Below are 13,036 nucleotides of genomic sequence, written 5' to 3'. Positions count from 1 at the left end.
TTTAATTAATTTTAATATAAAAATTTTAACATTCTGATTTTAAAAATTATTTAATTGCAATATGAGTGTTTAGGCACTATCTCCATGTCATTAGTGCTTACTTGGTAAAAATCGTTTTTTCTGTTTACTGGAAGAAAAGTTTGACTGAATACTCAAGGTCAATTTTTCAGAAATCACATGTAACAATTTTGTCTTTTAATTGCATCCTTAGTCTGCCACCACTCTTGTTTTTGCCTTGTGAACTGTGTGTCCTGGCAGGCAAATCTGAATTTACAAGCACATTTAAATTATGTTTGTGACTAAAGCACCTGGAAAATCTAACCTATTGTAACTGTATACTATGTACATAATCTAACCTGTTGTAAGTATATGTTATTGCAAGTGTATATGTTAACTATATTCTATGTATCTATACAATCAAACCTATATGTAACACCCATAAAGTGAATTCAGTGATTCTTAGATGAGCCACTATGTATGTTTTTCAAGCTCCCAAGGCAGATGAAATTGAGTTTCACTCATCTCCTATCAAGTGGTCAACAAGGGCTCTCATCTGGTGTCATTCCAATCCAGATTTCCCAATAGATATCAGCAGTTCCCTAACACCAGCTTCAGGACAAACACCTTGAGTACAAGCAATCCCATGTTTCCATACAGAGGGTTGCTATAAGCAGGTAGGTGTGCCTTTGGTCAGGGACCAGAATGATCCATCTCAGAATGGGAAATATATGGGGTGCAGGAAAAGGGCAGGCAGTGATAAAGAGGGAGGGACAGAGGGAGGGAAAGGAATCAAGACTTTATAGAACTCAGTCTGCAGACAGAACTGGTGGAACTAGAAGGAAGATCACTTTTTCCAAGCTCCACTACCTTCTTTTTGATGAAGGCAAGCTCATAAATCAGCTCAGAAATGCTGACAATAACTCAAGCTTTTTTAGTGCTGATCATTTTTTTGCTAATTGTTGAGTTTTTCAAACTGCGAAAAGCTTGCAAGCAATTCCCTCCTGGACCAACTCCTCTCCCATTGCTTGGAAACTTGGTGCACTTGAACTTTCAGTTTCATCGGGATCTTCTGATGGAGGTATTTCTTTTAAGATGCTCTTAATTGGTTATTTTTTGTCACAGCTTTAAAAAAAGCCTGGTATGTTTTTAAGCGAAGTGAAGTTTTTCAGTCTTAATAGTTACAGACAAGGTGTGGACATGTAAAGGTCAGCCTGATTCCTACATTCTGGCCACTTTCTTATGTGGAATATGTCATCTTCATGAGAAATTTAATGTCAAGTCAACAGCCAAGTAAACCTGAGGACAGGGCATCTGACTTGTTATGAAAGCTGGAAAATACCAATGATGTAAAAGATGCTTCTGCAGTGCTGATAAGTCCCTATGTGACATTTCTTAAAATCCTGACTGGCATTGCCTGTTTGGATCACACAGTGGGTAATATGGTGCATGTGTGTGTATACTTGTAGTACAGGAAGGGCATACACTCCCCATCTTCCTACATCTGCTTAAAACTGTTTGCCACTTGTTCTTAGAGACCACTGCAGCAATTCCTCTAATAGTTTGCAGATGACCTAATTCAGGTGTATGCCTGAGACAGCACACACGGATCATTGAGTGCAGAGCAGACTCAGACAGTCAGTGATGCTCTAACAGGGAGAGGAAAGTTGGAATCTAACGTATTATGAGGAGAAGCAAATGACAAGTGTCAATTTGATGTCATTCTGGCGGCACCTCAGACACTGTCTACCACCTGTTCTGTATCATCCTGGGTGTGCTGGAGCAGAGTCACATATTGTAAAAAGCTTCTTCCATGAATAATTGGATTTCTTCTGTCACACACCCATCCCTGCTTGGATACCTCTGCTGTGTCCAATGGTGAGTGCTCTCCTCAGTGCTATGAGGAAACCCTGGACTTGGCTGCAGGTCGCTGGCATTTCATGGCTGCTGATTAGTTTCAGGCTCCACCTCCTCTCCTGGAGCACATAGGTGGTGCAGGTTTAATGGTTTTTGCTTTTGCAAAGGCAGGGCTAGCTGGAGGCACAGAGCCCCGGAGCAGTGCAGAGTGTGGCTGTTCAATTAATGAGGTACAGATGTTGGGGTTGGATGTGATGCAACATAAAGCACAAAGTTTTCTTTCTTTTGCTGCAGTGTTGCTGCAGGCTGTGCTTTGAAAAGAAAATTACTTCCCCCCAGGTAAATAAAACTGGCAGCTGAAAGCCTTGTTCTCAGCAAAACAACAGTCTCTTTCTGCTTCTACCTGTAATTATATTCTATGGGGATGAGGTTTTCAGCACTAAGCTGTCCATTGGGCTGGTGAATAGCAGGTGCAGTGTCTGTTGGAGATGTATGGAGCTTCATCTGTTCTTCTGGCACCTTTTCCACTTACAGCTGGCAAAAACTCATGGTAACATATATACTTTGTGGTTTGGGTGGACCCCAGTGATCATACTGAATGGATTTCAAGCAGTGAAGGATGGCATGACCACACGCCCTGAAGATGTTTCTGGACGGATGGTGTCACCTTTCTTCAGAGCAATGGCCAAAGGAAAAGGTGAGATTTTTCCTGCCATAAATAGTGCACAGGAATGTTGACTTGGCAAACTACTCTGCCTTGTTTGACTCTGCCCTGCCTGTTCAGAATGATCTTCCATCAGATACTGTCCAGATCGTCCATTAGCTCTTGAGAATAATTTACTGTTTACCATGATGCCTCTTGTACTGAGCTTTCCCAAGCCTGGGAAACACTCCAGGTTGTTTACAGGTGACCTCTTTGCTGCATTCAAGATGTGTGTATGTGATCCAGACCAGAACTCAGCAATCTTGCCCTCACCACAGACTTGTCTAATGTGCTGCACATGAGTTTGCTGTACATCACATGAATGCAATACTTGTTTGGTAACTGTATACATTATGGTTGCTAAACATTTTCCAGCATGAGCAAGAGGTCTATAAAACCCTCCTTCAGAATTCGCATTGCTGTACATGCAGACACTCCTAAACATTTTGTGAATACCCTTTGAAAACACACTTCTTAGTGTATCCCAGCAGTCTGCAGTCTGTTCTTTTCCCTCCCCTGCATTTGCTACACTAAAGCAGACACAGATTGGCTAAAGCTAGGTAAAGCCTCACCATCACTGCAGCAGTTCAAGGCTCTTCAGGTGACCCCTAGTGCAACTTAGCAATTAGTGTTCTCTCTTCCAGAGGAGAAACAGAGCCCAAATGTCACCTGTCCTTCACCTTCATCACCTCAACCTACAAGCATCACAATAATGGATCTATATCTCTATAAACATACCCTGCCCTGTACCCCACTCTGTGGAAATTCATCCAGTTATTCCTGTCTTGAGCACGATCACTTGACTATGGCTAAAACAGACCTCCTAAAAAGGCATCTTAAGGTCTTCTGGGTTTTTTTAAGATATCAAGAAATGGAGCAGTCAGAAAATTCTGAGACTGCTCTTTTTGATGATGAACTACAACCAATATTAAGAACATATGGTCTCGTTATAGTTTGGGTACATTTGGCTATGATTTCTGGTTGCCAATAATTTCACAGTGTATTCCCTGATTTATTCCATCTATTTTATTAAAAATATTTAAATGAATTGTTCATGTCTATGGCAAATATTAATACACCAGGAATACCCTCAGGTATTATACTGGCAAGTGGTCGCTCCTGGAAGCAGCAGAGACGCTTTGGAATAATGACTCTACGCAGTTTGGGAATGGGAAAAAAAGGCCTGGAGTATCGAGTGCAAGAGGAGGCCTCTCACCTGGTGGAGTTTTTTGTGAACCTAAAAGGTACCTATCTATCTGCTAAGAAATCAGACACTTTTCAGTCTGGATATGGATCCATGTCTTCAGTATCCAAACTTACGTACCCCTTCCAGGGTAAGGGTAGATCCATAGTGGTATATGGTATATCCAAACAACTAGAATGCAGAATCACAAGATGGAATTTCTTTTCTATACAGCTGTTTATACACCTAACAATGTTGGGAACTTGTGAAGTTTCACCTCATGGGTTGATCATTTGTCTGTGATATGACTGTATGATGACACGATGCACAGCCAAGCCATACTGCCTACCACAGTTTACTGCAGATTATTGCAGAGCTTACAAATTTCCCTAAATTTCGATGACACTGGGTGCGATAGATATTTTACTGGCTGGCTGGCTAAGTCACTACTGACAAGAGAATCAGGTTAATCCTAAAGTCAAAGCCAGGATCATTTCTATCCAAATAACTTTTTATGGATGTCTGTCTCATAACTTTAAAAAAAATCATCAGACAGATAGGATGATCTACTGCTCACAGCTAAGACTGTAATAGTTTCATTATGTATACTTTGAGTTCCTGTCATCTATTCTTCTTCTTAAACCTTCCCAAGTTCCTTCAGTCTTTCCTCTTAAGTACTTTTTTACATTTTTGAACATCTGTCACTGACTTTCCTTAGTTCATCTCCAGTGATGTTTCCTCCTTCTAACATTCTGACTTGCCTTTCCCCACACGACTGAGGACAGCAGGTTTGATATGATATCTTCGAAGAGATCTTGGTTATATAATGTTATGTCACAGGAAGGGCTGTGAGATTGTTTTAGAGCTATGAGGAAACAGTTTAACAGTGTGCTCTAAGACTGTTTTATTTTAATGAATTTGCATTAGTGCCACATCTCTGCTCCTGTTCGTGCCCCAGCTGGATAAAGAGAACATTTCATGTAATCTGTAATAACATCTCATCCTATCTGTATAAGGAACACCTGAAGAAAACACTGAGAGTGAATACCAGTTACTGTGTTTGCAGGAAAACCTGTGGATCCTTCTTTCCCTCTTTTCCATTCTATTTCAAATGTAATTTGTGCTCTGGTTTTTGGATATCACTTCTCTGACGAGGACAAAACCTTCCATGAACTGATCCGTGCCACGGAGTATTTATTCAGATTTGCAGGCGGCTTTGTTCATCAGGTGAGACAATCATATGTGGGTTTTTTTCTGAAATAGGTATAAAATGAAAGAGCAGATACAAAAATTGGACTTCACTATGTTCAGAGCAACAGGCAAACACAAGCTGGGAGCTAAGAAATGCCCTTGGGGATCTTACTACTGCCTTCTTTGTTGTGAGGCCATTTTTAAGAACTCTCTTGTTTCTTTTCAAGTTTAGGGGAAATCTCTCTGTTGGCTCCTGCAATAAGTCCTTTGGCATTTCTGAGTCTATTAACAGAAAGTTTTAAATTTAATTTGAGACCAGAGTTTGTAATAAATTTGAACTATACAGTGCTGCTTCTCCCACCTCTATTTACTTCTCCCCTCCAAAAATGGGTATCATTGAATTCAGTGTTCTGCATTTTACTACTCTGCAAATTGTATGCTGAACATTTCCTTTTTTTTCTCCCTCACAAACAATAAAATATTCATTATAAATCTTTCCCTTACTCCATTATAGCTCACAATTCACACATTGCAAAAACAATACATACATCCTTGGACAGTCTTACCATTCAAGTTCTCTCAGAGATTTTTTTTGTAGGTACTTCCCAGAACATACCATAAAGGCTAACTTTGCACTTGAAGTGCCTTGTAGTGCACTTGAATTTTTCTCAATTAATTAGGCATCATGGTTTAGACCCTTCAAGAGGCAAAAGTTGTGTGTAATGGGGAATGTGGACAGCACAGCAAATCTTTGATATTTGAGTTTTATAGGAAAAGGCAAACTAAAATGCTGATGCAACAAATCTATCAGATAGATACTATACACCCTATACAACTTTCCCATACTTAAAAATACAAAAATAGATTAAAGTTGTGGATGAGTAAAGCCAGGAGACTTTAGCATACAGAGGAGGCTCAGGATATCCTGCTGCAAGAGCTTGTAAGCACTGTGGATTGGACTTAAGAGAATGGAACAAATTGTAGAAGTAGTACAAAATTAAATCATGAAACATTTTAGGAATTAATGAGGTGGTTATCAACTACAAGCTTAGAACATTTCAGTGCAAAGGTTAAGAGGAAAGGGACTGGTGTAAACTAGCCAATGACAGGATGAAAAAGGCAAAGAGAATCTTAGGGTATTTCCAGCATTATTTTCTCTTTAGATCCAGTGAAATGATAAAGTAGGTTCTGATGTGTAATAATCTCTGAGACATGTTCTAGGGTCTTGGACAATCACTTCTGTGGTGATTCTAAAGGGAAACAACTATGGAGAATTGTTAATGGGATGACCTACAAGCTGTCACTTAAAATTAGAGGGAGTTTGCTTATTAAGTCTGAAAGAACAGAGGAGAGAGAACTGCTCTTTGCTCAGCAGAGTGGAATGGCAGATGCTGCAAAAGGAGAAGTATCCAAGCTAGAGGACAATACTTTGAGCTGGCAAATGTGTGTATAAATACACTCAGTAGGCTGAGGATGTAATATATATAACCATCAGAATAATTATTGATCCTGTAAAAGTCACAAGGATTCTGACTAGGAAAATTAAATTAGCTCTTATCTTACAGTGATAGTCAGTCCATACTTTCCTTTTGTGAGCTCCAAACATTCCAGCAGTTACTTGAGGCTGCAGACCTGTTAATCTTAGTAGCTACACAGTATCCAGAAAGGATGTCCTTACATTTTGAGCGTGTGGGAGCTGGGGTCTTCAACTGTGCAGGGGTGAAGTCATCTAGTGATCTGCATTAGTCAAGTAAACTTAGGGGTGTGAGCAGAGCATTGTCAGAACAGCCTTGACCCCTGAAATTGTGTCAAATTGCTAGTAAAGCTCTCCCACATGATGACAAAAATCTGCTCAAAGCAATGCTGATTTGTTCATTCCAGTATCAACATTTCCAGACAGGACAGTTCAGCCCTTTAGTGTTTCTAAAAGCAGCTGTTAGTGACAGAATTCACACTGCCTCTTGTATGTCACTTCTGCAGATGTATGAAATCCTCCCTTGGCTGATGTGCCATCTCCCTGGGCCTCACAAAAAGGCATTGGCTTGCTATGATGTCCTGAGTTCTTTTGCAAGGAAGGAGATCAGAAGGCATGTAGAGAGAGGGACACCAGCTGAACCACAGGATTTCATTGACTTTTACCTGGCTGAGATGGAGAAAGTAAGTGTTCATTCTGTCTGATCACACATTTATGGGGTATAAGGCCAAACAGACCATTAAATCACCCAGTGTGACCCCTTCTATCAGTTTCTTACATTTCGTAAGCTTCTTAATGTGACTACAGTATCTTGGGGCTTACTAACTCATGTCTCTCAGAAAGGCATCCAGTTTTATATTTTGGTTGCACAAATGAATTACCACAAAGTACGTTGGGGGTGAACTCATGAGCTATCACCTGCTTTCCATAAATATCCATGTGTTTACTGCAATCCTGTAGTAAATGTGAGATCGCTTATTCCTGTAGGTTACGTAACTTTGGTAGACCACCTCACCTTCTACAGCAAGGCACCTCATGTCTACAAGGGGATTAAGTGCACATGCAATAGGTAGTTGCCCTGGAATAGTGGACTTGCTTCTTTGGGATTCAGTGTATGTACTAACACTGGTTGTCCTTGTGCCACATAACTGTATAGTTCCTCCCTTGGCAGGGAATCGTTATCCCTATGTTACCTTTCATTTCCCCACAGTTTGGGCCTTGGCACCTGTGTTCAGATTGGAGGGCCTAGGAAACTATTTCACAAACAATGCCATAATAAGCATTAATCTTCTTCCCTGCCCAGGCTATTATTTTCCATAGTAGGAAGTGACTCATGGCAGGAAGCCTCAAGAGAGGCTCTGCTAAAAGCACCAGAGTTTGCTTCAAAATTTGTCATTTTGGGACACTTTTGGAAGGGAAAAGTAACATCTCTTCTCCTAGGGTAGATGAAGTGTATGTAGCTTCTACCTCTGGTGATAAGCTTACAGCTAGTCAGGCTGCCACATCCTCACAGTATTGATATATGGGTTCTGTAGGAGCTGATACATCATCTTACACTTTATATCTGAATGAGTATGACAAGATTTATTAAAATCAGCATTTTAGAGACAAAGGTGCAACTTTCTCTGGTGTAAGGTATTTTATTGCAGCCTATTTTATTTTTTTTGCCTAATGTATTTTCTCTAATTGTATTTTTATCTTACTCCCTTATTACTCAGAAGAAAATATTTGGCTACCTCTCTCCCACCAGTTTACATTTAACCTGAACTGAGAAAAGAAATTGCTCTCAAGATGTTGTGTTGAGATCTTTTTATTCAGACGGGTTTTCCATTGGCACTTGCTAGCACCATTTGATAGCACACTGGAGGCCAAGGCCTGAAGAGTGATGTGTTGTAGGCCACTTGCAAAGCTTGCAGTGCACTTTAAAGTTTTTGTGATTGTCATCAGGCATAGAATTGCCTTTTTTTAATGAAAGAATATTCCACCTCATGAAAGACAACAATGCAGACCTACTATATCTATTTGGGAAACTACTAAACTCTTAACACTCCTCACAAACTGCAATTTTGACTACATTTTGTGCACATGCCAGCTGTAGAAATAAGGGCTCTCACACAGAGGGCATACAGGCTAACCTAACTTTTATGCTTAAACTTCAACTTTTTATTGTCATCTACAGTCTAAAGAGGGGGTCAAGCCCAAGTACGATGAAGACAATTTGGTATACGTCATAAATGATCTTTTCCTGGGTGGATCAGAGACCTCAAGCACAACATTGTATTGGGGACTGCTCTATATGGTAGTGAATCCAGACATCCAAGGTGAGAGGAATTCTTGTTGTGAAATGCTGTGGGTACTACAGATGTTAATGATGAGTTGCAGGTTACACACTTAATATACCTTGTCGAAATAATACACTTTCCTGTTCTTGTAAGAGATCAGTTAAAATACTATATGCATTTTTCTCATCTGAAGTGACAAATATTTCTCCACAGAGAAAGTGCAGAAGGAGCTGGATGCTGTTCTGGGTCCCTCTCAGTTAATTTGCTATGAGGATCGAAGAAAACTGCCCTACACAAATGCTGTGGTTCATGAGATTCAGCGCTTCAGCAACATTGTCTTTGTTGGCATGCCCAGGTTGTGTGTGAGGGACACAATACTGCTAGGATTCCCTGTCAAAAAGGTACAGACATGTTTGCAGCTTCTATTCTTTCCTCAAGAGAGAGATAATTAGCTCTCATTTCAGTTTGGTAACCCATTTTCTATCTATAAACTATTTTCCATGCAACTCAGGAGTGTGGTGCCTGGGTAAGGGTTACTGTCTCTGGCTCTAGGAATGAAGTAAATCTTTACTTAGCGTGTAGGTGCTCAGGCTGCTAAGAAGGCTCCTGCCAGGGTAGCACTGAGCTCCTACTCATCAGCACAACTGCAGAGACCAGCTCTGCTTGGCTGAGAATGGACTGAGAGAAACTGATTTACCAAAGCACTGGTTAAGACATCGCTGCCCAACTTGGCACTTGCCCAAATGGCAACAAGCAACAATTTTATCCACGGCACAGAAACTGATGGGTGACAGTCTAGTAGCTGGAACTGAATCAAGAGTTTCTTCTTTGCAGGGCACCATCGTTATACCAAATATAGCATCTGTTCTGTATGACCCTGAGCAATGGGAGACACCTCGACAATTCAATCCTGGCCATTTTCTGGATAAGGAAGGAAATTTTATACCTCGAGAAGCTTTCTTGCCATTCTCAGCAGGTAAATGCACTGGCAGTTTGAACTGACCCAACCAGTGAGATGAAGAATACAAAAGTGTGAGATTGTTATTCCTTCAGATAACACTTCTATCTCTGCTGTTTGCTGCTACTGAAGAACAGTTTCTGCCAAGGGAGAGATTTCTGTGCTGCCAGACCCTAAATTGTTCTTAGGACGCTATGGTGGGAATCCCACTCAAACTCCTGAATCTCCTGGGCTGTTTGCATGCTGCAGACATGCACAGGTTTTGTCTGTATTGTAGTATTCTTTAAATGTAGTTATTTTCCTGAGAAGAAATGTGTCTTGTGTGTACTGCAGTTACATGCAATCCCTTTGAAGGAAACAAGGAGAAAGAAAAGCAAGATGCATCCTGATAAACAAAGGATTAAGTTCTTGCTTACAGAACTGAAAATCCAGTTGCAAAAGAACAAAATACAATTAAAATGCGCACACAGTTAGCAATCACACTTAGCAGCAAAGTACCTACTGTTGGTTTTAGTTTGTTGGTATAACAGCCTAGTAACTTAGATGTCCACCCAAGGAGTGGTTTCTTAGTGCAAATGGCTTTTTCTTTCCTTTTATTTGTCTGCTAATCTGGAAACATGAACGTATTATTCACCTGTTCTGCTCACGGCACTAGTGCCAATGAGGAACTCTTGGAAACAAACACCAGGGGCCTCATGGTTTGCCTGTAAAGTGACCAAGCCTCTGTTCAACTGCAAATGCCATTGCTAAGTAATTTTGATCTACTGATGTTAACTCACTAAGAAAGCATGTGCAAACAGCTGGCAGATTCTTTGTGTATGACTCTGAAGCTCAACATCTCCTGTAAATGAAAAATAATTTTCTGTCAGGTCAAGAAAAAAATGATGGTGGTGCCTCAAGGACTTCCATCGAAATTTTCATTTGGTGTTTCCTAAACCGTGACACTGGATGGGATCTTTCTCAGAAGGAATTCAGAAACTTTTAGTACTGTGGCTTTCATGATCCTGGCCTTGAGCATCAACAAGAAAAAAATTATCTTACAACAAGAATGAACTAAGTGATTACGGGCTGAAAATTTCCTAGATGTTCACTGTCCTTTCCCTCTTCCCTCCGCAGGGCACCGTGTGTGTTTGGGGGAACACCTAGCCAGGACTGAGCTCTTCATTTTCTTCGCCAACCTGCTGAGGGCATTCACCTTCCAACTCCCTGAGGGAGTGACCAAGATCAACACAGAGCCCATTTTTGGGGGTACACTGCAGCCTCACCCATACAGGGTTTGTGCCATTCCACGCTAGGCTGCAGCAGTCACAGACCAGCATGAGATGCACATCTTGACCTCCATGAATTTCCTACCAAATGTATAAACCTCCTACTAGCCAGGATGCCACTATCAGTCTATCCCAGAGCTATTCAGAAAGTGGATGTAAGCCAAGATCCAGACTACCAGTACTTTTGGTCTGGTCCTTGTGAAAGTCACAGATATTCTCACAAGGATCTTAAACATTTTCTCCTCTTGGAGAGCACTTGAAGCCAGATGCTATGGTTTCCAGCTGAAGCCAAAATGCTGTGTCCCCTTGTCCTAGCCAAGCAAAATCATACTCATGCTCAGCCTTGAGCAAGTCCCAGTAAAATTCAAGAGGATCTCAGTAAGAGCTGAGTAGCTGCCATTTCTGTGAGTGGTCTGATGACCTCAAGTAATTTGATTCTGGAAAACACACTTTCAAAGATCTATTTTGGTTTGACCATCCTGAACTTAGCCACTTTTATTTGTCAACAGGATGCAAATTTCAAAAAAACAACACCAAAACACCAAACCCCAAAACAAAACAACCAATACCCAAACCCCAAGAAGCACATTAGAATGTGGATACCTTCCTGTCTCATTCTGATGTTAAGTATCTCTCACATATAAAGTAGAAAGAGTTGAAGAAAGAAAGCTAAATTTGGTGTATACTAGCAGTGTGAATGTGTGACATTGCAGCCTGACCATTGTTAGAAATATTGCCAAGTGGTTTCTTTGTTAGTTGGGTTTTATTTGCTGTTTATTTGTTTGGATCTTTTTTTAATGAGGTTTCTATGTTGTAGAATCACACCCATTGTCAATCCTGGTCGGATGAGACATAAATGTGAGATGAAGAGAGTCACTTTGCCACTGGGTTTCATTGCTAACTCCACAGCAGAGGAATGCAGAGACTTTGGAAAGTGCAGGCTCTAGGGGCTCTCTGAACAGTCAGATATTCCCCATTTTCTCTGAGCCCTTTTCTTCTTCCATTACAACCCATACCATACTTCCTGCTCTCCATATAAACTCTCTTTCAGGATTCACCTTGAAGTGATGACATCAAGCTTCTGTACCCTTTTTCCTGTGCAAGTATTAGTAGAGGAATCTGTGCTGAGCTGAAAACAATCACCAGTATGTTTTCATAAGAGAGCTTGTAAAATCTGATTTATTTACTTTTTAAGGCTGCAGACCATGGAAAGAAGAACACAGTAACTATGGAGGGCATGCTGGAAGTGACTGAGTGTCAGAAAAGGCATAAATGACAACATGATGCAGGATTCCTAAAATACCTATTACTTAATGTAGCTGCTCATTGGCACTGATTTAACTCAAGGCTGAGACAGTTTGAGCATACAGCTGGAGGTGACAGCCAAGTTCAGCTGTAGCTTTGTTAAAGCAAAGTACTGTAGAATTCTTGAATTCAAATCACTTCTGGAAAGGATTCAAACATTAGAGTTGTGTAGACCTGTCTGTGAACACTGCTGTAAACTTAGCATTGAATTGTATTGAGGACCAAAAGTGCTTTTATGTTGGAATATAAACTATTTGTAATTAAATCATTGTGATACATCTGAACTTCATGTATTAAAAATGAAGGAGAATGTTACTACAAAGAAGTGAGAACTACTGAAAGTCAGACAGAGCCTGACCAGATTCTGGCATGCCTTGCAGCTCTGGCAGTGGTCTGCTCCAGCACACCCTAGTATTGGCAGGCTTGCAGGGCTGGAAGGGAAATTAGGGCAGTAAGGGGTTTCACAAAAGCAATAGCTGTAATAATCCAGCCAGTTACTCCACACAGCATATCAAGTAGTGTTTCAGGGCCTACACACTTCTCCTCAACCTCCTTTCCAGCTTTATCTGCACTTATCCTCCACCCTACCCTCCCACACCTGCTCCTCTCCACTAACCCTGCTAGAGGCGGTGCCTCTCACTGCCTTAGCTTATTCCACTTGTCATCTTGCCACTTGCTGAAGAAGCTTAATTGTAAGATGTATGTGAATCTGATTGTGCTCAAGGGCTGGAACAGTAAATCCATTGAGACAGTGACTGCAAGTGCTGATGATAGATGGCTTCCTCATCACTAGGCAGAGCTCAGGAGTGGTGCGAGGT

At 40.9% G+C, this 13,036-nt stretch overlaps 1 protein-coding gene across 1 annotated transcript; it reads left to right on the top strand.

Moving 5' to 3' along the window:
• The first annotated feature begins 907 nt into the window (after positions 1 to 907).
• On the top strand, positions 908 to 10,940 carry LOC103800085 (cytochrome P450 2J6-like). The gene is made up of 9 exons (XM_009072451.1): positions 908 to 1,078; positions 2,389 to 2,551; positions 3,652 to 3,801; positions 4,807 to 4,967; positions 6,912 to 7,088; positions 8,585 to 8,726; positions 8,901 to 9,088; positions 9,522 to 9,663; positions 10,762 to 10,940. Exons 1-9 carry the CDS (start codon positions 908 to 910, stop codon positions 10,938 to 10,940), a joined length of 1,473 nt encoding a protein of 490 aa, XP_009070699.1.
• The last annotated feature ends 2,096 nt before the right edge of the window (positions 10,941 to 13,036 follow it).

Source organism: Acanthisitta chloris, unplaced genomic scaffold, assembly GCF_000695815.1.
Source record: "Acanthisitta chloris isolate BGI_N310 unplaced genomic scaffold, ASM69581v1 scaffold15880, whole genome shotgun sequence".
NCBI lineage: Eukaryota > Metazoa > Chordata > Aves > Passeriformes > Acanthisittidae > Acanthisitta > Acanthisitta chloris.
This window is presented reverse-complemented; position numbering and strand designations above follow the sequence as displayed.

Coding starts and splice junctions, on each gene's coding strand:
- LOC103800085 (XM_009072451.1), top strand. CDS start 908: ATGCTGACAATAACTCAAGCTTTTTTAGTGCTGATCATTTTTTTGCTA. Junction 1,079..2,388: donor ATCGGGATCTTCTGATGGAG/GTATTTCTTTTA, acceptor TTCCACTTACAG/CTGGCAAAAACTCATGGTAA. Junction 7,089..8,584: donor ACCTGGCTGAGATGGAGAAA/GTAAGTGTTCAT, acceptor TGTCATCTACAG/TCTAAAGAGGGGGTCAAGCC.